The following is a 21,776-nucleotide window of genomic DNA, read 5'->3' as shown; positions in this document are numbered from 1 at the left end:
AATTACAGAGTAAAGAGACACAATGCACACAGGACGAGAGAAAAGAAACCAACACAGAGACCAGGACTAAGACACGTGACACTGACATGGAGACATGACGGACACAGACTGGACACAGAAAAGAACTGACATCATCAGGAACTAAGGACTAGTCCAGGGGTGGGGAACTCCAGGCCTCGAGGGCCGGTGTCCTGCAGGTCTTAGATGTGTCCTTGATCCAACACAGCTGATTTAAATGGTTAAATGACCTCCACAACATGTCATGAAGTTCTCCAGAGGCTGGTAATGAACTAATCATGTGATTCAGGTGTGTTGACCCAGGGTGAGATCTAAAACCTGCAGGACACCGGCCCTGGACTAGACTATCATACTCAACACTAAATACCAGAGTGAAAGTAAATCATCCAAAAGAATAAATAATACATTTAAAAAAATCAAACTTCTGGTCAAAGACTCAGGACCGCGACATGTTAGGTGATGTTATCATTATTCACAGCTTTCAGTTTTGTACACAGTCCAACCGGTTTGTTGTTTGTCACCTGTTTATGGGCCTTTATTTATCAGGCTGCAAACTTCCTGTTTGGGTCCCTTAGTCCCGCTGTAAGCTTCAGTCCAGGTTGCTAGGCAAAAGTTTAATGAAGGAGTCCCTCATGGCTGTTTGCATGTTCCAAACTTTAGAAGGAACGGCACTCTAACTCACATCCTGTCACATGAGCAGTTTTAACTTTAACACGGTCTAAATAGGACACAGGAAGACAAACAGTCCAGGATGATCTACAGCGACAAAACCAGCCTGCTACGTGCACACAGTCTGTTAGAGGTGACAGTGACACTAGGGATGGGTATCGTTTAGGTTTTGTCTGATACCGGTGCCAAACCGGTAATTTTGAAACGGTGCCGGTGCTTAAACGGTGCTCGAACCGATGCTTAAAGAATGGAGAACACACACTTTGTCCAAAACCCTCTCATGTTTAGCTTTTTTTGTCATGGTCCAGAGTCTGTGACTCCATGTTTATGTTTTAGTTTATTGTTATTCTGGGGTTTTGTACTGTCCTTTTTTCACGTTTCGTGTTCCTATGTTCTGTTGTTTGTGTGTGTCGTGTCATTACGTGTATGTGTTCCTGTCTTGTTCTGAAGGTCCTTTTCTTATGTGAGTGTGTTCAGCTTACGTTTCACCTGCCTTGTCAGTCATGATTTCACCCAGGTGTGCTTCCCTCCTGTCTCCCATCCCCTGATTACTGCTGTGTGTATTTAAGCCCTGTGTGTTCTCCTGCCTGTTGCCGGGTTGTCTCCCTCTGTCGTCTGTGTTCGTTCTGTGTCATCTACCGGTGTCTGCCTGCTTTGCCATTTCAGTTCTGTGTTGTGTTTTTTCTCCAGTTTAGGTTTTGCTTTGTTTCTGTCCACACCTTTGAATGAAATGGATGTTACTACACTGCCTTCCCAAGTGACTCCCAATCACATAAGAGTATGAGACAGTGGACCTTTTTTACTTAGGGGTGTACTCACTTTTGTTGCTGCCACCTTTGCTTGGTTTAGGCAATAATGGCTGTGTTTGAGTTATTTTGAGGTGACAGCAAATTTACACTGTTATACAAGCTGTACACTGACTACTTTACATTGTAGCAAAGTGTCACATCTTCAATGTTGTCCCATGAAAAATGTGAGGGGTGTACTCACTTTTGTGAGATACTGTATCCATCCATCTCTCTCACACACAGAGTCAGATTTTAATGTTTATGCCTTTAATTTAAGAACAACTTTATTTCATATTTGGTAAATTCTTTTATTACAGAGACTAAACTCACAATGTTTAAGCTTGAAGTGAGCTCATAGCAGACTCCAGCTGACTGCAGTTGTATTAAAAGCAGTGATGGTTTCTCTGAGTGAAGGTGAGCTGCTGGCAGGAACACAGTTTGTAGGAATACACCCGGAGCGTCTGCAGGGAGAAAAGGAGAAGTTAGAAGCTGCTGTGGTGCGTTTGAAGAGTCTTTGCTTGTAATCGGGTTCATAGAGAGGCTGAGGAAGTGACATTTCTCCATTTCTGAATAATCACACCAACACTTGTCACCTTCTCACCAAGCTTATCGCTGATGATCTTGTTGTCTATCCCAGTGTACGTCTTCAGTCGTGTCCCTGATGTCCTTCGGTCTTACCCACGGTGATAGGAGGTGAGCATGGAGTGAATTGATTCAGTGGATCGGTGTGCTTCATACACTTAATGAGGAATCTGTAATCAGTTTCAGCAGAGGATCAAATAATTAGTGTGGCTGATTGAGGGAAATAGAGTTCAGTTATTGTATTCTGAAGTATTGGTCTGTAGTTTGTACGCTCTGTCCTTTCAGATCATTTGCTTTCATAAATATTCTAATTAAAATGGGGCATTTAGAAACACTCATGAGTGTAACTGACAGTGTGGACACACACCCACTGAAACTGTGAGCTGTTGCTAGAAACATTCATACGTGTTGCTCAAAGTGTTGCACCAAGATTTGATGTGAGATAATGCACGATATAAAAAGAGCTTAAGGTCATCACTTATGACCAGTCTGACCAGAGGCATTAGAACAACATCAGCACTCCTCAGTTTTGTGTGTAATTCATCACAGCGGGTTTCACTGCATTCAACATCTGATCTACCACAGCCAGGAAAAATGTTCTGCCTGAGGAGTTTCGGTCTCTTCCTCTCGTGCGTGCTCCTCTTCATCACACAGCCAGGTGAGTAACGTTTCTATTGGGCTTTAATGAATGATTGTGTTATGTAAACAACAAAGAACACATTGCTGATATCTTGGTGCAGTGTTTTTCCACTCATCTGTTCTTGACTTGATCATGTGCTGATTTATGTTTTTGGATATTTTCTTTTTGTTTCAGGTCACGGTTCTGAGATCATTCAAGGGAAAGAAGTCGAGCCGCACTCGCTGCCTTTCATGGCTTATTTAAGAGGTAAACTGTCTTCGTGTGGAGGGACATTGATCCATCCACAGTGGGTGCTGACGGCTGCCCACTGCACTCGGTAGGAACATGAACTTTTAATTTTTTCTTATTTTTTTCTAAAAAACAAATTACATTATTTATTTTTTACAGACAGTGTGAAACATTGTCTCCTTTTTTAATTGTGATAAATTGTAATGTCCATACACTCACTCTACTAATACATACTGGTTTAGAGTGAGTGCATTACCATTTTACTGCAAAGGTCAGTACAAACATTTTAGCACGTTGCTATATCTACATGTCTTTCCTCATCTTATATTCTTGTTTTCTTGCATTATAGACAGAAACCAAACAGGTGAATGTGTTTGTGGAAACCACTCAAAGTTTGTCTCCATGAAATGTCTGAAAGACAACAGCTTGAATGAAAACAGAGGTTTATCACATCATAAATGTATTTTAAAAAATAAATGTTTCTCTAATTCAGCTTTCATTACATTCACACATGAAGAAAATCTGCCTTTTAAATAGTAAAGCTGAACGTTTTAAGGTGTTCCAGCTGCTCCAGAGCTGGAACAAGAAAGTAGGAAGTAAAATCGATCCAGAGTCTTCAAAGGTCAAAACACACACGTTTCTATAATTATACTGTCAAGCTGTTTAAACCAATGGCTGTACAGATATTTACAACTCTTAAAACATTTTATATTATTGAATTCTTTTTTTTTTTTTCTTATTCTTGATTTAGAATATTTTATATTGTTGAAGTTTGTATTTCAGCTGGAGGAAATACGATGCTACGATGTTGTTAAGTCTCTAATGATCATCAGAGACTTAGAAACAGCCATTACGCAGCCAGATGTATTAATATATACACTAATAGCATTAATATGATTATTCTTATAGAAACTCCTGATCTGTTAACCCTCTAAATGTGTAACTTTTCTTTGACAGTATGTATAAGGTGGTCCTGGGAGCGCACTCCATCAGGAAAAAGGAAAAAGATTCAAAGCAGATCCGAGAGGTTGAGAAACTTTTTCCACATCCCAACTATACCCATGTAACCAAGGGCAACGACCTCATGTTGGTGAAGGTAAGGTGGTAAACTAATGTCCAAAAACAAGTCAAGTAAAAATGCAACAGGATTAATGCATTTGTTTTTACCTTACATGACGTATGTCTGTGTATGTCTACGTTTCAATAATACTGCACATATTTCCCATTTTCAAAGTAAAACATGCAAATAAATGACGGTTCAAGACTTTAGCACAGTGCTGCATAAATATAAGCTTTAAATGGTAAATGGCCTGTATTTGTATAGCGCTTTTCTAGTCCCTAAGGACCCCAAAGCGCTTTACATATCCAGTCATCCACCCATTCACACACTGGTGATGGCAGCTACATTGTAGCCACAGCTGCCCTGGGGCGCACTGACAGAGGCGAGGCTGCCGGACACTGGCACCACCGGGCCCTCTGACCACCACCAGTAGGCAACGGGTGAAGTGTCTTGCCCAAGGACACAACGACCGAGACTGTCCGAGCCGGGGCTCGAACCGGCAACCTTCCGATTACAAAGTGAACTCCCAACTCTTGAGCCACGATCGCCCCGTAATCACAAGAGTGATTTATTCAAGACCAACTCTGTAAAGTTACTACATCAGTGTCACTCGGTGTTTCTTTTTTTAGCTTCAGGAACCAGTGACTCTGACCAGGGCAGTGAAGTGGCTCAAGTTTGGCAACGCTGTGAGATACCCGGCAGCTGGCAGCAGGTGTCTGGTGGCTGGATGGGGACGAACCGAAACAAAACGACCATCAGACGTCCTCAAGTCTGTCAATGTGACTGTGGTCGGCAGGCAGAAGTGCAACTCTCGTGATTATTACAACCACAGACCTGAGATCACTGATGACATGATATGTGCTGGTTCAGATGGTACAAACGTCGCTGATACCTGTCAGGTACGTATGAAGAATACATATATTTTTCCTTGTTTGAAGTAAATGTGCATTCAGCTCAACACCTGAAACACTGTCATGTGTTTGTTCTTGCTGCAGGGGGATTCAGGAGGGCCGCTGTTGTGCGATGGAGCGCTGGTTGGAGTCACTTCTTTTGGACGGGGTTGTGGTATCATTAAAAAACCTGGAGTCTACTCGTTTGTCTCAAGGAAACAACTAAAGTGGATCAAGAAGACAATGAAATCATTCTGAATGTCATGAAAGCACAGGCGTCACTCTGCACGAGCAAGATGAGAACCTTTGATGGTTTATGGTAAATCTGTCAGTGCTGTGTCTGTAGACCATTCTGCATTTGATCATTTTAGTGTTTCTCTTACATTTCATTATATTTTAGCTTCTGCTTTGCAATAATTGTTACACACTCTGCACATATACAGTATGATAGCAGCCCTCTGTTGGTTAGTCCATTACTGCCATTGAAGGAACTTAAAGCAGGCACAATGTGGCACAAACATTAACTGGACCCCAAACCATCTGGGGGGGGGTTGTCTTAAGGCCAAGAAGGGGGGGGGGGGGGGGGGGCGCTTTCTGTATATAAAAATGAAAACAGTCACTGTGACGGTTTGTAGATTACTGATTATCTCTACAGACCGCACATAAACATGGTTACCCATCCAAGTGTTTCTACATGCACAGTTCCTGAAACAAGCTGCAAATTCCTGCTGCAGGATTTTGCAGGATTTATTTTCATTTTGCTCTCTTCAGAGAGATTCACCACCTCCTGTATTATATTCTTTCTTATTTTTGCACGCTTTCTCATTTGTTCATTTCTCATTCCAATTATTTGTGCTTAAAAACCAACAATGATATTTCTCTAACTTTCTAATAAAGCTGAAGGCATGAATAAAAAGACACATTTCCGTCCTCCTCTCTTTCTTTCATTGTTTCAGAGGATCTCTGACATCCAGCACATCCATAAAGTCATGATTTCAGCATCTCCACCAACTCTGTGTCTTTGTTTATCTCATTATTATTCCAGCAGCCTTCTTGATTTAAAGTTTAGAACAGCATAGTTAATATTATTTATGATAAATGTGACCTCAGGTGTTAAAACAATATCAGCACATCTCATTTCCCATTGGTCTGTTTTTACTGTGTGACTGAGGGTGAGATCACATCCTGTGAGCTCAACATAGAAACTGTGAGTCGTTGAGTTTCAGAACATTTCACACCTGATAAAGAAAAGAGAAGAAGAAATGATCTGCGTGAGAACAAGAAGGAAGTGTTTGCATGTGTGGTGTAATAAAGAGCTGCTAATCACCCTCTAAACTGAAGTCTGACAGGTTTGCAGAGGAGCAGGACGCTGAGGATTAATATTAATGATATATTTCTGTTCTGTTCCTTCAGAACCAAAGTAACAAATTGCTTCACTGGACTGACCAAAAAATTAAAAACATGTGAAAATATATTAAATGAATAATAATAATAAAAACAGAAGGGAATAAAAAAACACAAAGAAAGCAAAAAATATCAAGACATAAAACATTCTACAAAAGCCAGACTGCTTAAGTAGTCCTGCACTGCCGGGACTGCGATCCCAAACTCCTGAGAAGGAAACAGTGGTAGCTGATACCGGAGACACATCTCAATGACATGAATGAGTCATAAGCAGGGCTGGACAGGGACAAAAAATCAGCCCAGGCATTTTATGATATACAATTTTTATTCGTTATCAAGAATAGCATAAAAGATAACAACCAAACAGAAAAGAAAGAAAGAAAAAAAAAACACATCCACACACACACACACAAAACATATTTTCACTCAATTACCCACAGATATAGAAAGAGAAAAAGATAAACTCTAAGAATGAATTGTCCTTTACACTTACTTCCTATTTAACTGAGAACATCTTAATCGCAACCACCCCCCCTCAACAGTTGGGACAAATCATTTGGCAAATAAGAAAGCAAAGGGGACCAAACATTGAGAAAGAGACCCTCATTTCCTCCTAAAATAGCAGCAGTTCTTTCGTGAGGAATAACTTTAAATAATTCTCTGTACCACAACGTCACAGAGGGAGGTTTATCCTTGACCCAATTAATGAGAATACATTTCCTAGCTACCAGCAATAGTTTGTCACATAATTTGCGCTGCAAGTGATTCAATGTTACTTCTTTTGAGGGTAGGCCAAGAAGAAAGTACCCGGGGTCTTTTGAATCAGGTTGTTAAAAATATTACTTAGTTCTTGAGATATGAAGCTCCAAAATCTTTTGATTAATTTACATTCCCAAAAGTAAGCCCAGGCATTTTGACTGGTACCACCATGGTATTATAGGAAAAGCCATAAAGACTTTATAATATACTTAAATCCCATGGGCTCGGTCATGTGGGTGTGGCCCAGATGGAGAGACATCTGTGCCATTGGTGGCACCCATTTTTGAAAGACATGATTAAGGAGAAAGCCAGGACGTGCTTGATCTGTGGGAGGCACAATCCAAAGCCAGTGATAAAGCCAGAAGCAGGTAAGTTTCCCATTCAAGAGAGACCAGGAGAAGAGATCGTGATCGACTTCACTGACATGATCGATGTGGGTCCAGGAGAAGTCAGGTATTTATTGGTGTGTGTAGATGCCCTGACAATTACTGTGTGTAATTCGCCCGATCGTGACAATTATATCCCCAGACACGGGTTTCCCAAACGAATTCGGTCAGATAATGGGACCCATTTCAAAAATAAAGATTTGGCAGAAGTAGAACAGAGGCTGGGGTGCAACACAGGTGTGGGACAGTGTATAATCCTCAGTCCCAAGGAAAAGTAGAAAGAATGAACCTAAATTTGAAAAACAAAATAGCCAAAATGTGTGCACAAACGGGGCTAAATTGGGTTACAGCCCTGCCCATTGCATTAATGAACATTAGGTGTTCTGTTAACCAATCCACAGGTTTCACGCCGTACGAGCTGTTGACAGGACGACAGTTTCCAGCTCCGTGGACAGCGATCCCGGCTGAAGAGAGCATAAAAAGTAACAGAACGCATGCAGAATATTGGAAAGAATTAAAAGCTCTTGTGTCCAGTTTCACACAACAGGTTGCAGCAGGAGTGAACAGGGTGGACAGGTCCGTCCCCGATGCCAAAGCAGTGTGGCTGAAGGTCATTAAGTGAAAGTGGAAAGAGCCCAGGTGGACGGGGCCATATGAAGTGACGGCTCGGACCACAACAGCGGTCCAACTGAAGGGGAGAGGCGAGACCTGGTATCACTGGTCTCAGTGTGCAGTAGCCGATGAGAGCCTGGTGGAGGAGAGCTCATCTCCAAAGAACACGGGTGGTAAAAAAGAAATAGAGGCAGAAAAAACCCTCTCACCCGTGTAACTAGACTAGAGACTTCGATCTTCCAGTAGTCCACCTGGAAGATCGAAGTAAGAAGAGGAGGATCGCAGAGAATCATTCGACCCAAAGAGGGGGCGTTAAGGAGGCGTGAAGCTTAATAGGCTGGGGCTCCAGTCTAAAGTTAAAGGAGAGTATGGGAACCAAAATGATGGGGTTGTGGGGTAATTGGAAAATAATTGGGGTGTTGGCATGTGCTTTAATATGTTTGTTTGTTTTTTGGCAGACAGGTGAATTGCCCGGACATAGAGTTGGACTACGTTAATGCGTCCACTACTTCATTCACATTTGATTTGTGTGATGTTTTTAACTGCAAGGGAGCAAATAGTAGCTGGAGAGGATTTAATGTGTGGGTGTGTTGGGATTATGCAGTGAATACATATTGTGAAAGGGGAAGGCGACCTTGTAAATGGCCTGTATTTATATAGCGCTTTACTAGTCCCTAAGGACCCCAAAGTGCTTTACACATTCAATCATCCACACATTCACACACTGGTGATGGCAGCTACATTGTAGGCACAGCCAACCTGGGGCGCACTGACAGAGGCGAGGCTGCCGGACACTGGCGCCACCGGGCCCTCTGACCACCACCAGTAGGCAACAGGTGAAGTGTCTTGCCCAAGGACACAACGACCGAGACTGTCCAAGCCAGGGCTCGAACCGGCAACCTTCCAATTACAAGGCGAACTCCCAACTCTTGAGCCACGATCGCCCCGGCTGGTGAAGGAACTGAAATCAGGTAAGAGGATACACTGGGGAAAACTGGGAGGTGTCAGAACAGGGCCCAGGGAATGAGATAAAGGGATTATAGTCCGACCCAGAATCCACTGACCCTGTCAATGTGGAACTGGTGGCGTCAAAACTCCATATATCTCGTTCTGGGTGTGGAGACTGCAGGGACAGACCCAAAGGGGTTCATAAAAGTTAATTTTCTTAAAAAAGCTAATCCAACAAAGCCTGTAGTAAGGGATAGTGGGACATCACTGATAAAGTAACCAAAACTCAGATAGAAAGGTAGTTGTCGTCAACTACACTCGCCTGAAACCACAAGATTTAATTGAACGTAATCTCTGGCTGGACTGGGTGGCTCAAAATAGGGAACAGCATGTAGATGATTGTGTTGCCTGTGCCACAGCTAGGCCTCGTTTGTCCACTGAACCTGCGCCTCTGTATCCAGAGGATGAGTGGGGTTATAATTGTATGTTGAGGCTGACTAGAGAAGCTGTGTCCACAGGAGAGTGCACCACACTGTCAAGTTTATATCCACCAATTGACAAGCGCACACAGGTAGGATCATTTATACCCAAACAAAATAATTACACATGCTTTAAATTCTCAACGGACAGCGTGAAATACTCTCATGGGAAGGACCACAAATAATGGAAGTGACACAAACACCATAATAGGTACATGGGCTAGAAGTGGGTTGTATTATTACTGTGGACATCACACCCTTTGGGGAGTGTGGGGACATGTGCTATGGTGCGGTTAGAGGCACCAATGATGCCTATAGGGAGTAAGGTAAAAGCTATACCACAACATGACACGCGCACATTGATGTGTATGTGCCATGTTTGGTGACATGTGTTGTACTTTCATTCCCAGCAACACTGCTCCAGATGGCTCTGTAACCAGGGCTCTGGAGGGTTTGAAAACGTTGTCCAAAACTATGCATGAACATTCGGGAGTCAATAATGCGCCGGAGAACTGGGTGACATCTGTGTTTGGCCAATGGAAGGGTGTGTTTATGTCTGCCATGTTTTCTCTTGTTACTTTCATGGGAATATATGTATATATATATGTGTATGTGTGTGTATGTATGTGTGTATGTATATATATATATTTATATATATATATATATATATATATATATATATATATATATATATATATATATATATATATATATATATATATATATGTATATATTAAATATATATAAAATTGTAGGTTGTGTATCCTTCAGGTGTTAATGGGGTTATTGAAAATGTGTATATGTGCATATGTGTGTATATACGTAGGTATGGATAGATAGAAACATATATGTGTATATATTAAAAAAAAAAAAATTACACATAACATATAATGTAATTACAAGGAGGTATTTCTGTAGTCTATTGATACTAGATAGTGGAAAAGGGGTGGGATTAAATAAGCTTATGCTTCTTCCTGCTCCTTTTTGAACAAGGACGTTATTTGGAGTTGTGGTTGCTCGTTTTCCTTTTGTTTGCTTTGTTCATTTGTCTCTTTTAATTCTATTTTTTTTTTAATACTTTTTCAACATGTTCAAAATAAAGATTCAATCAATCAATCAATATTGGTTACAGGTTGTTGTCTCATTCCTTGTGCCAGACGAGTGCTGGAGAAACTGATAGAGAAGTCCATGAATCCTGGGTGCCACTTCCTGGCTGACCCGTTCTGCACTCCGAGGAGCCTCAGGTTGAGCTTCTTCCAGAGCTCCTTCTGGGCTGAAATGCGAAAGAGGACGCAAAGTCACACTCTGTGTAGTTATGCTGCCTTGTGATGTCCCAGCTACTGGCTGAGACTGGGTCACCTCTGGTGTAGCTGCCATTGACTGAGGCTGAGTCACCCCTGTGGTGGCTCCCTCTGCCTGCCGGAAGAGAAAGAACAGACCATGCTGATGCAGTGGCCGTACTTGCGACTCTTCCTGACACTCTGTGGTCAGCAGGACCCACAGATGTGGGGCCTGGCAACTTGCTCGCCTGTTTTATTTCAGCTGAAGTCAATGGACTCAATGATAAGGATAATCAATTCAAATGTAAAGAGGTCCAGTTAGAGAGAATATCCTTAAACAAAGATTCAAGATTCAAAGTGTTTCATGTCATATGTACAAGAAGAAAAAGCATTTCTCTGTGCAACGAAAGTCTTTCTTTGCTTCCAAACACAAATGCCGGTTAGGTTTCAGAAGATCATAAAGTTCCACATACATTATAATTCAATACAAGATTTATATTGAAGTAGCCTAACAGTGGTATCAGTGTCTGCAAATGTCAAATAAAGAAAGTACAGTTTAGCAATAATTATTATTAATTTTCACAATGAAGGAGCAGAGAATAAATGAGAAACATCAAACATCTGAGTTCAGATCTGAACTGCAGCCCGCCTGTTGGTGACCAAGGCTCTATGATGTGTTGCCAAAAGTGTCAAACAACACCCAGCGGCACTGTGAGCTGCACATAAACCACAGGTGCTAAAACAAAATCAGCCATCAGTTCACGTCTCTATTTTTGCTGACTCATCGTTGGATCACATCCTGTGAGCTCAACAGAAAATGCTCGGTGCTTTTAAGAATCTGATAAAAGAGAGATAAGAAGAAATGTTCTGCTGAGAAAAGTATTTTTATCTCATGTGTTGTCACAGTCTGCGCTGGCAGACCGTGGGGTTGTGGGGACAGAGGACCCAAATGCTGGACTCTTGGAAGCAGACAGTGTGTTTGTTTACAGTGTCGTTGTGGTGGAATTAAGGCACGACGGGTCCAAGAATCATAGTTTTGAGCCATTTTATTGAGCACTTCTCACCACAACACACACCAACCCCTGAGTCCCCGTGTGTTAACTCGCCCTACATGCACGGCATCGCAGACCACGCCCGACCACAGTCATAAATAATTGCACAACAAACAATCCCCCTGCACCCCGATTGCCGTTCCGTGTCTTCTTCCCAGTGCTCGTGCTCCATGTCTCCGCTCCCATGATACTCCTTGCACACTGCCCCCTGAAGATGCCTGTAAACTGGTGCTCAAACACACATATGCACCGAGGGACAGCAGCACCAAAAATACACAAGTCCAGAAACTATTCCTGAGCCCTGGGTCCCTCAGACCCAGCTCCCTGACATGTGTGGAGCAACACAGTTTAATAAAAAGAGCTGATCAATGTCAACTAAACATGAGCAAGTTATGTGACTTTACCAAATTAAAAACATTTAAAAAATACATTAAAAATATTTTTTAAAAAAATACATAAAGCAAATAATAATAATAACAAATATGCAAACAAAAGACAAAAAAAGCCCAGATTATATAAGTAGGTTTTCATTTATTTATTTTCCACATATGAGGAACTGACTGTGCTCACTCAATAATTACGCCTTATACAATAAAACAATATGACCAACAAATAATGGAAGAAATTCCAACACAGTACAGAGAGTTGGGGAATGGCTGCAATCACAGCATTGTACGATGGTGACAGATGGACCCTTAGGCCCCTCCTCCATTCAGAGATGGTCTTTCCCTGTTCACATAAATGGCCTCCTTGACTCCGTGCTCCTCCCTGTCCTGGATGTGAACATCCTCATCATTGATTGATTGAATGATTGATTGAGTCCTGGCCTGACGAGGTAGCTCTGCTGTGTTGTGCCATCCTCTTTGCCAGAGGGTGTGTGGTCTCCTCGATGTATGAATCCTGGCAATCCTCCTAGTACTTCACAGCGTACACTATGTTACTCTCTTTGTGTCGGGGGACCCGATCCTTGGGTTGGACCAGTTTTTGCCACAGCATGTTTTTGGGCTTTAAAAGCCACAGCGACACTGTTTAGAAAAAATGTTTCACCTCCTTTGTTTAGTGTTTGGTTATGTGAGATTATTGCATGTTTGTATCTTGAAGAGGTTCGTTATCGTCTGGCTTACACTCACTTTAAGTTTGCCAAAATCTGGGGCCTTTCTCAATTATATTAATGGGGATTCGGAACTAAAGAAGCTTCTCAGATGAGAGGTCAAACATCTTCAAGCAACTTAAACAAGTCCAAATGCTTTTCTTTCCAATCGGACACACAAACCTCTCCACCACGATAAGGTAGCAATTCACGGACAGGTGTCTGTCTCCTGAATCCAAATCTGCTCTCTTTCTAGTCCTTGTCACGACTCTTGCTGCAGCATTTTGGATTAACTGAAGGCTTTTCAGGGAGTTTTTAGGACTTCCTGATAATAAGGAATTACAGCCGTCCAGCCTGGAAGTAATAAATGCATGAAGTAGTTTTTCAGCGTCACTCTGAGACAGGATTAGGGATGGGTACTGGTATCCGGTGCCATGATGGCACGGTAGTAACCAGACCGAAAAGCAGCGCACATTTCGGTGCTTTTTTTGTTGCTTTTTTTTCCTGAGCTGTGATACACTTTAGATTCTAGCCAATCATTTTACGTTTCCGAGGATAGTAGGCGGGCCCAGGTACGTACGTTCTTTTAGAGCAGAGCTACAGATTAAAAATGCCCAAGGCGAAGCGGTCAAAGTCTGGCTGTACTTCACAGCAAAAGATGCAAACTCAGCAGCAACAAGTGCTTTAAGCTGATACTGTGATACTGTCAAAGGAAGTAACACCTCAAATCCGATGAAACACCCGGCGACGCATAGCGTTTTTTTTAAAGCCGAGAAATGCGCCGTATTTGATAGCTTGCTGCGAGACCTCACACCGAGCGCATCTACTGCGGGTGTGGTGCCTGTTATCTGACCTGGAGTTAGCAACATCCCCCAAGAACCAGAAGAGGAGAGTCCTGGCCCCTAGCCCTGCCAGTGTAGCAGAAATGATGAGGATGATGATGCAGCAGCAGCCGTTCTTCTCTGCGTGAGGAGCTTAATGTTGTTTGTGTGTAATTTACGTTGAGTAGGCTAACCACATTATTACATTAATGCATGTAAGGTAAACTAGCAAACATCATCATAGCTACATGCGGCTGTCTTCTTGTTTGATGGCAGATGCTCCCTTCACCCTGGCCAAAAAGGCTAAAATGACCAAAGAAAAAGTGGGAAACAGTTAAACATGAGAGGTTTTTGGACAAAGTTTGTGTTTTTTCCATTGTTTAAGCACTGCTTCCAGCCAAGAGTGATACCATATATGCCCCATAGCTGCAGAAAAGGCTAACATTGTTATATTTTTACAAAAAAACAGCTGAACATGAGAAGTTTTTGGACCAATTTTGTGTTCTCCATTCTTTAAGCACCGGTTTGAGCACCGGCACAGTTTCAAAAGTACCGGTTTGGCACCGGTATCGGATAAAACCTAAACGATACCCATCCCTAGACAGGATATTTCTAACGGGGCGATCGTGACTCAAGAGTTTGGTGTTCGTCTTGTAATCGGAAGGTTGCCGGTTCAAGCCCCGGCTCGGACAGTCTCGGTCGTTGTGTCCTTGGGCAAGACACTTCACCTACCGCCTACTGGTGTTGGCCAGAGGGGCCGATGGTGCAGTATGGCAGCCTAGCCTCTGTCAGTCTGCCCCAGGGCAGCTGTGGCTGCAACTGTAGCTGCCTCCACCAGTGTATGAATGTGAGAGTAGATGAATAGTGGTATTGTAAAAAGGGGTTTGAGGGGTCCTGAAAAGCGCTATATAAATGCAATCCATTATTAACTTTAGAGATGTTGCACAAATGGAAGAAAGCAGTCTTACATATTTGTTTAATATGTGCATTGAAGGACATGTCCTGGTCAAAAATGACTCCAAGGTTCCTCACAGTGTTACTGGAGGCCAAGGTAATGCCATCCAGAGTAAGAATCTGCTTAGATACCATATTTCTAAGATTTTCAGGGCCGAGTACAATAACCTCAGTTTGATCTGAATTAAGACATTCCTGAAGTTTACTAAATAATACAAGATATTACAAAGTTACAGAATGCAACTTTGTAATATATAAAAAATATATTTTAATAACAGTAATATATATATATATATAAAAAAAGGCTCTAATAGACGCAAATAGTGCCAGTTATAAATACCCCAGTATATTTCACAAATTAAATACATATGGTTGTTCTGAAAGGGGGTGGAGTTGGGGGAGTTGGGGGTGTAGATATTACTGATACTCCTGACCATCGATTTGAAGGTTTGAGTGAGTGTTGTTTTGCTGACTCATTCGTTTCCACGGTCAGACCACATCCTATGAGCTGAACATATAAAGCTGAGCATCACAGTGAGTTTCAGTGCATTCAGCGTCTGATCAAAGAGAGAAGAAGAAGAAATGTCCTGCCTGAAGAATTTCAGTCTTCTCATCTCATGTGTGCTCCTCTTCATCATCCAGCCAGGTGAGTGATGTTTTCTACTGTAATTTATTTACCTATTGGTAATTTTAATCTTCATGTAAACGAGCATAATGCAAAGTCACACTGCTGATCTCCTTCAGTGTTGCAGAGCAGTTGGTGCAGTGTGTTTGTTTCACTCATCTTTTCTTCATTCATGCGTCCTGATATTTTGTTTCTGTTTCAGGTCGTGGGTCTGAGATTATTAATGGGAAAGAAGTCAGGCTACACTCACTGCCTTTCATGGCTTATGTGAGAAGTGTGACTAAATCTTGGTGTGGAGGGACATTAATCCATCCACAGTGGGTGCTGACAGCTGCTCACTGCACTGGGTAAGAATCTGAGGTCCTATTTTCCTCAATTTTAAAAATAATGCAGTATTTATTTTCAACAGACTATTATTCCTTCAGTAACTACCCAGAGGTCACTGCCCTCACCTGTGGTCACGAGCTCTGGGTAGTTACTGAAAGAATGAGATCAGGGCCAGAGCAGCAGAAATGTGCTTTCTGTACATTTAAATTTCTTCATTCAGCTTAAAAAGAAAAAATAACGCAGATTCACCCAAAGCTCAGTAACAGCTATAACCCAGCCATATGTAGTAATACACAATAATAAGGAACTATGATGACTGTTTTAGAAGCCGCTGACCTGTTAACCTTTTAAATATGTAAACCTTCATCACCAGATTGTGTTTTTTCTTTTACAGGAGTTACTGGGTGATGCTGGGAGCCCACTCCAGAACGAAAAACGAACATTCCAAGCAACTCCGAGTCGTCGAGAAAAGTTTTCCTCATCCTGACTACTGTTGTGCAAAGCACGACAATGACCTCATGTTGCTGAAGGTAAGGTGATATATCAGGGTCTGATACAAATGATGTAAATGCACTGCTTCTTATTTAGCACCTTTCTACTCTACCTGAGCTCTCAGAGTGTTACACAACATGGTTACACTTGTTTTCTATGCTTAAGTGCTTTCTAACACTGACACACTCACACTCTAACGTAGCATCAGAGCGCATCGTGGGGTTCAGTATCTTGACATGCAGACTGGAGAGACCAGGGATCAAACACCAAACCATCCGATTAGTAGATAACCTGCTGTACCTCCTACAGCCAACTCAGGTTTTGCTCACTTAACTAAAACTTAGTTTCATTCTTTAAATTATAAAATATATTTCAATGTGTGTATAGACACGTTTCAACACATCACTGCACATATTTTATATTTTCAAAGCAAAGTATTATAAATAAATGAGTGGTGATTCAAGACTAAATTTTTTTTTATCAGCTTAACAAACCGGTGTTGGAAACCAGGGCAGTGAAGTGGCTCGAGTTTGGCAACACTGTGAGAGACCCGGCAGCTGGCAGCAGGTGTCTGGTGGCTGGATGGGGAGTAACTGAAACAAAACGACCATCAGACGTCCTCAAGTCTGTCAATGTGACTGTGGTCGGCAGGCAGAAGTGCAACTCTCGTGATTATTACAACCACAGACCTAAGATCACCAAACACATGATATGTGCTGGTTCAGATGGTACAAACGTCGCTGATACCTGTCAGGTACGTATGAAGAATACATGTATTTTTCCTTGTTTGAAGTAAATGTTCATTCAGCTCAACACCTGAAACACTGTCATGTGTTTGTTCTTGCTGCAGGGGGATTCAGGAGGGCCGCTGTTGTGCGATGGAGCGCTGGTTGGAGTCACTTCTTTTGGAGAGGATTGTGGTATCATTAAAAAACCTGGAGTCTACTCGTTTGTCTCAGAGAGACAGCTGTACTGGATCAAAACTACGATGAAGTTATTCTAAATGTGTGAAACCACAGCATGATTTGATGTTACATCTGTCAGTGTTGTCTCTGTAGACCTTTATCCATTTCATTGTTCCTCTTACAGTTTATGATAATTTAGTTTCTGCCAGCTTGCTATACTTTTTTTTAAATAGATTCTGCACTTGGTTAGTCCACTGCATGAACCACATTTTAGTCCTACTGTGAACAAAATTGGAAACACTGTTTAAAATTTTACCATCTTTCACCACACAAACCAGACAGAAACATGGTTATATTTAATCATCATTTTTCCAAATAATTCAAAGAACTCCCAGACATGAGTGCTCCTGGTTGTTGCAGATGAGTGTGGCTGCAGTAAAACCAGGGAGAAGCAATTTTTATGTGCACACAAAACCCACGATTGTAATATGAAACAGAGATTATTCAGACTGTCAAACATATACAACCAACTGAAACTGAAGATGAGGCTTGTGGACAGGTTTGTTGAAAAAGACACAAAAATCTTCTTTTCTTCATTTTGCATTACTGTTGCTTGAAAACCAAAAAAACAAACATCTTTTTCTACTTTCTGCTTTTTCTACTTTCTAATAAAGCTGGAGGCATGAATAAAAAAAACACATTTGCTGTCTTTTTCTTTGATTGTACTGCAGTTTCAAACTGTACCTTTCAAAGTAGCATCGTTAATATAATGAGTTTACAGTTACAGTCTAGTTTGAGGCCTAAGAAACATTTTCACTGCTTTTTTCAACTCTTTTGATCAGCTGTAGATTTTCTTGTACAAAACTTTTCTTCAGAAGAAATGAACACAGAGAATATTCACTCATGAGAAACAAAGGAACCTGAGAAATACTGACAGCTTCACATGTTGAGGATCTCCTCCTCCTTAGGATTCAGTGACATGATCTTCACACATTCACCTCCATCAACTCTGTCTGTTGTCATTGATTACTTCCACAAATCCTGATTCATTTCTTTCTTTTTGTTAAATTGGCTGAAAGTATCAGTCACATACACGTCTGCACCCAGTGTCCTCTATAGTATTTATGATAATTTGACCACAGGCTTTGAAACAATATCAGCACTCGATCAACAGTTGTCTCTGTGTGTGTTGCCGTGATCACACAGTTTATAAATATCATTACTCAGAAAAGAAAGAGTACTTTTTATTTGAAGTAAATACTTCAGTCAATCATCTCATATATCTTATGATTCTTGGTACTTAATCAAGACTGAACCAATAATCTGAGAGAGTTTGGGAACAAACAGAAACACGTGTATGCTATGATCAAACTAATCCTTTCATTAGAGGACCGAGGAAGAAGAAAATACCTGTCCTGCACAGAGCGCAGCACTCGAGTCTTGTGTTAGTCATAATAATGTGTGTGTTCATTTATTCCACTGCTTGAATGCCAGTTTAGCTCCTTAGGTAGATGTTTTTATATAATTATTGTTATCATTAATTATCATTGTTACCAGTATTGCTGTGAATTTGGTGGAACATACACAGTGCCCCCCAAAATATAGCAGAGACTGCCACCTAATGGTGGAGTATAAAACTACATGTCAGTTACATGTAGTTGTCTTTTGCAGGAAACCTTTTCATAAATATGTTTAGAAGAAAACAAATGAACAAATTATTGTTTCACTGAACTTAAAATCTAAAACAAAGGCAGTGACATTAATTTTTGATGCCACAGAAAGACTTTGTAGCTGCTGTAGCAACCATATACACTGTGTGGTGTGTGTTGTTGCGTGTCTATTCCTGGATTTATAGTTGTCATGTGGAAAGTGTTGAACGAGCAGGAAATGTGTTCACTCGGTCGCTGGTGTGTCAGCAGGGAGGCTGGGTGAGTAAGGGGAGGGTGTTTCTTGTTGACGGCTGTCATCTTGATAAGTTCAGAGCACCTTGGAGTAGCTTCCTTTTGCTCGGGTTGACTGCAGCATTGATGGATTATTAAACATGCAAATAAACAATTTATGGACCAGTTCTTGGAAACTGGATCAATTTGTTGGGTTGTTACGAGTCATTAGAGCAGTAGTCCTTACTTCAGCCTCATGTGGCTAAATTGGTCATGACAGCAGCATTTTGAAAGAGTTCTGGTACAAACAAAGAAAGTATTCGTTTTTTTACTTCTGTGTCTCGCTTTATTGAAAAGCACAGAATATACGTAAAAATGTATTGTTTTGATGTTTCCAAGCACAAACACTCAAATTTAGACATAAACAAACAAGGAAGCATGTGGAAGAATTTATCCATGTCAAAAAATATGTTCAAGCTTAACTTTGAGTTTACGTTTAAAATACAACAAGTAGTGAATCTGTTTGGCTGACAGGCTGGATAATCTCACTTTGTTGTTTTACCTTCACGGGTTCCTTCATAATCTGCAGCAAACAGGAGCACTCATCTTCTTAGAGTTAATCTAAGTTAGCTAGAAAAACAGAAATTAAGATTTCTACAATTTGCAGGCTGTTCAACTCTGACTCCAAAGTCTGTGCAGCTTCTCAGTCACCCAGGTCATGACAGTCTTAAGAGCTTGAAAAAAAGATGACTTTCTTTAAGGCTTTTTTCACCTCTCATCCAAGAGGCTTCTTTAGTTCAGAACTGCTTCAAAGATGTCATCACCTCCTGGCCTTTGCAAAGAATACAAGGTTAAAACACATGTAGACTGGGTACTTTGTCAGGTCTGGGATCTATGTGCATCCAGCTTTATGTACCCTCTGCAGTGGTATGAACTTCAGTGTTTACTATGCATAAAAGCCAGATCCATGCATCTCCTGTATTGTTTAAACGAACATGACTCTACTCTCAGCTCCTAACACTTCCAAAATCCAGTATAATTCTCACTTGCAATAGTGCGGTTGCATCTGATTTTGGTAACATGTCTATTTATTGATATTTATTTCTGTTTGGCATTGCAGGTTCTTATTGCATCTGTTTTAGATGTTGTATGTGTGTTTGTATGGCATGCAGGCGGTAGCATATTACCTTTTGATTAGCAGCTTGTTTACTGCACTGCTTCACCACACATGAGATGAAGATATCCAGATGTCTCAGGCACAACAGTTTCTCGTATCTCTGTTTTATCAGGTGTTGAATGCAATGAAACCCAATATGGCACAAAGCCTTTTTGTGTTGATCGCAGCGATGGGAATAACAGAGTTAAAAGTAATAGAGTCACTAACTCCATTACTTTTTTCAGTAACTAATTACTATTTCTATCATTGCAATGCTGTTACCATTAATAAAAAGAAAAATGCAGTGCAGACTATTTTTCAGCACACAGACGGTTGAAGCTTTCTTCATTTTACTGGGAGCTATGGGGGGGGAGGGGGGGCAATCACATGAGTGCTGCTCATTGGCTGAGGGAGAATAAAGTAGTCATGGTAAACCAATCACATTATCAACTTAAGATGACATAGAAGCAAGATGCTGTGTCTCTATTTTTGTGTTAAAAGTGTGGACTTTAAACTATATTAGGGTTACAAATGGTACAAACATCGTTTTCTAAGGACAGCGCTGGCAAGCACTCTCTGCATGCAACCAACAAAGAAAGGAAAAGAAAAAACATCGCTTTCCTATTGGTGGAAAGATCAATCAAAAAATGGCAACATGGCATTTGGTTGTTTAGGAAGAGGGGAACGTTTTGGGAGTGACGGCAGTGAGAGAGAGCAAGTTTTGAGATGTGAGAGATTTGTGATGTTTAGTGTGTTTGGAGTGTGTACCGAGCAAGGCACGATAAATAGTTTTTAAAGGTGAAAAGTAGAGGTAAAATCAAAAGTAGTCAAAAACGGCCAATTATACCCAGGACCCCAGAAGGTCAAGCATTTTTTTGAAGTACTGCATTAGTTATCTTTCCTAGTAATTAGTTACTTTTATAATATTGTAACTCAGTTACTTTTTTGAAGTAGTAACTAGTAACTATAACTAGTTCCTTTATCAAAGTAACTTGCCAAACACTGGTTGAGCCTAAATGATGTATCCTGCCCACGAGTCATCAAAAATAGATGTGAATGTGGACTCGTGCATGTTGATACTGTTTTAACTCATGTGGTCAATTTTATCGAAAACAATGATTTTTTTTGTTGCTATGTGATGGAGGGAGTAAATAAATAATAATGATAATGATGGATTGCATTTATATAGCGCTTTTCAAGGCACCCAAAGCGCTTTACAATGCCACTATTCATTCACTCTCACATCCACACAGTGGTGGATATTGTACAGTAAATAAATTTACTGTACAATACAAAGCGCCTTGAGGTGACTGTTGTTGTGATTTGTCGCTATATAAATAAAACTGAATTGAATTGACAAATAAATATAAGTAGTAAAAATTAGCGCTGTCAGCGGTAATCTCGTTAAAATGACTTGACCGCATTGACGCGATGCCTGTTAACGCCGTCAGCGAGTTAACAGGCATCGTGCCGTGCGAGGCGCTGCATGGAGCTAACGCATTAACGAGCCATGCTAAGGCATTGACACTGTGCAGCCCTCGCACAGGGCGATCCACATTAACTTGCTAATGGAGATTTGCCGCGTTAACGTCAGTTAATGTCATTTTAACGAGATTAATGCTGACAGCACTAGTAAAAATAAATATCAGCATACACCCCACAAATACCAGCAAACTGTTCTTGTTTCCTTGTTTTCCTTCCTTTCTTTTTCAGTTCCTCTATTTCATAGGG

The 21,776-nt window shown here is 41.1% G+C and overlaps 2 protein-coding genes across 8 annotated transcripts in view; both read left to right on the top strand.

Annotated features, from left to right (window-relative positions):
* LOC113033655 (granzyme K-like) overlaps positions 1 to 17,705 on the top strand; it is a 30,228-nt gene extending 12,523 nt beyond the window's left edge. The window contains exons 5-9 of the mRNA XM_080308942.1: positions 15,233 to 15,306; positions 15,488 to 15,632; positions 16,007 to 16,142; positions 16,589 to 16,858; positions 16,955 to 17,705. Coding sequence (XP_080165068.1) covers positions 15,243 to 15,306; positions 15,488 to 15,632; positions 16,007 to 16,142; positions 16,589 to 16,858; positions 16,955 to 17,107 — 768 coding nt within the window. The 5' untranslated portion in view covers positions 15,233 to 15,242 and the 3' untranslated portion in view covers positions 17,108 to 17,705. The remainder of the gene's footprint in view (positions 1 to 15,232; positions 15,307 to 15,487; positions 15,633 to 16,006; positions 16,143 to 16,588; positions 16,859 to 16,954) is intronic.
* LOC113034373 (granzyme K-like) lies at positions 754 to 5,436 on the top strand. 7 transcript variants are annotated; one of them, XM_080308940.1, is made up of 7 exons: positions 754 to 820; positions 2,113 to 2,168; positions 2,643 to 2,715; positions 2,872 to 3,013; positions 3,883 to 4,021; positions 4,615 to 4,884; positions 4,981 to 5,436. In XM_080308940.1, the coding sequence occupies exons 3-7, from the start codon at positions 2,652 to 2,654 to the stop codon at positions 5,131 to 5,133; spliced, it is 768 nt and encodes a 255-aa protein (XP_080165066.1). In that variant the 5' UTR covers positions 754 to 820; positions 2,113 to 2,168; positions 2,643 to 2,651; the 3' UTR covers positions 5,134 to 5,436. The 7 variants fall into 7 exon arrangements, with proteins under 7 accessions (XP_080165066.1, XP_080165064.1, XP_026044666.2 ...); XM_080308938.1 differs by having other exon boundaries at positions 806 to 820; positions 2,607 to 2,715; XM_026188881.2 differs by lacking the exon at positions 754 to 820 and adding an exon at positions 1,273 to 1,465.
* Positions 17,706 to 21,776: the final 4,071 nt, after the last annotated feature.

Source organism: Astatotilapia calliptera, chromosome 12, assembly GCF_964374335.1.
Source record: "Astatotilapia calliptera chromosome 12, fAstCal68.1, whole genome shotgun sequence".
Classification (NCBI taxonomy): domain Eukaryota; kingdom Metazoa; phylum Chordata; class Actinopteri; order Cichliformes; family Cichlidae; genus Astatotilapia; species Astatotilapia calliptera.
This window is presented reverse-complemented; position numbering and strand designations above follow the sequence as displayed.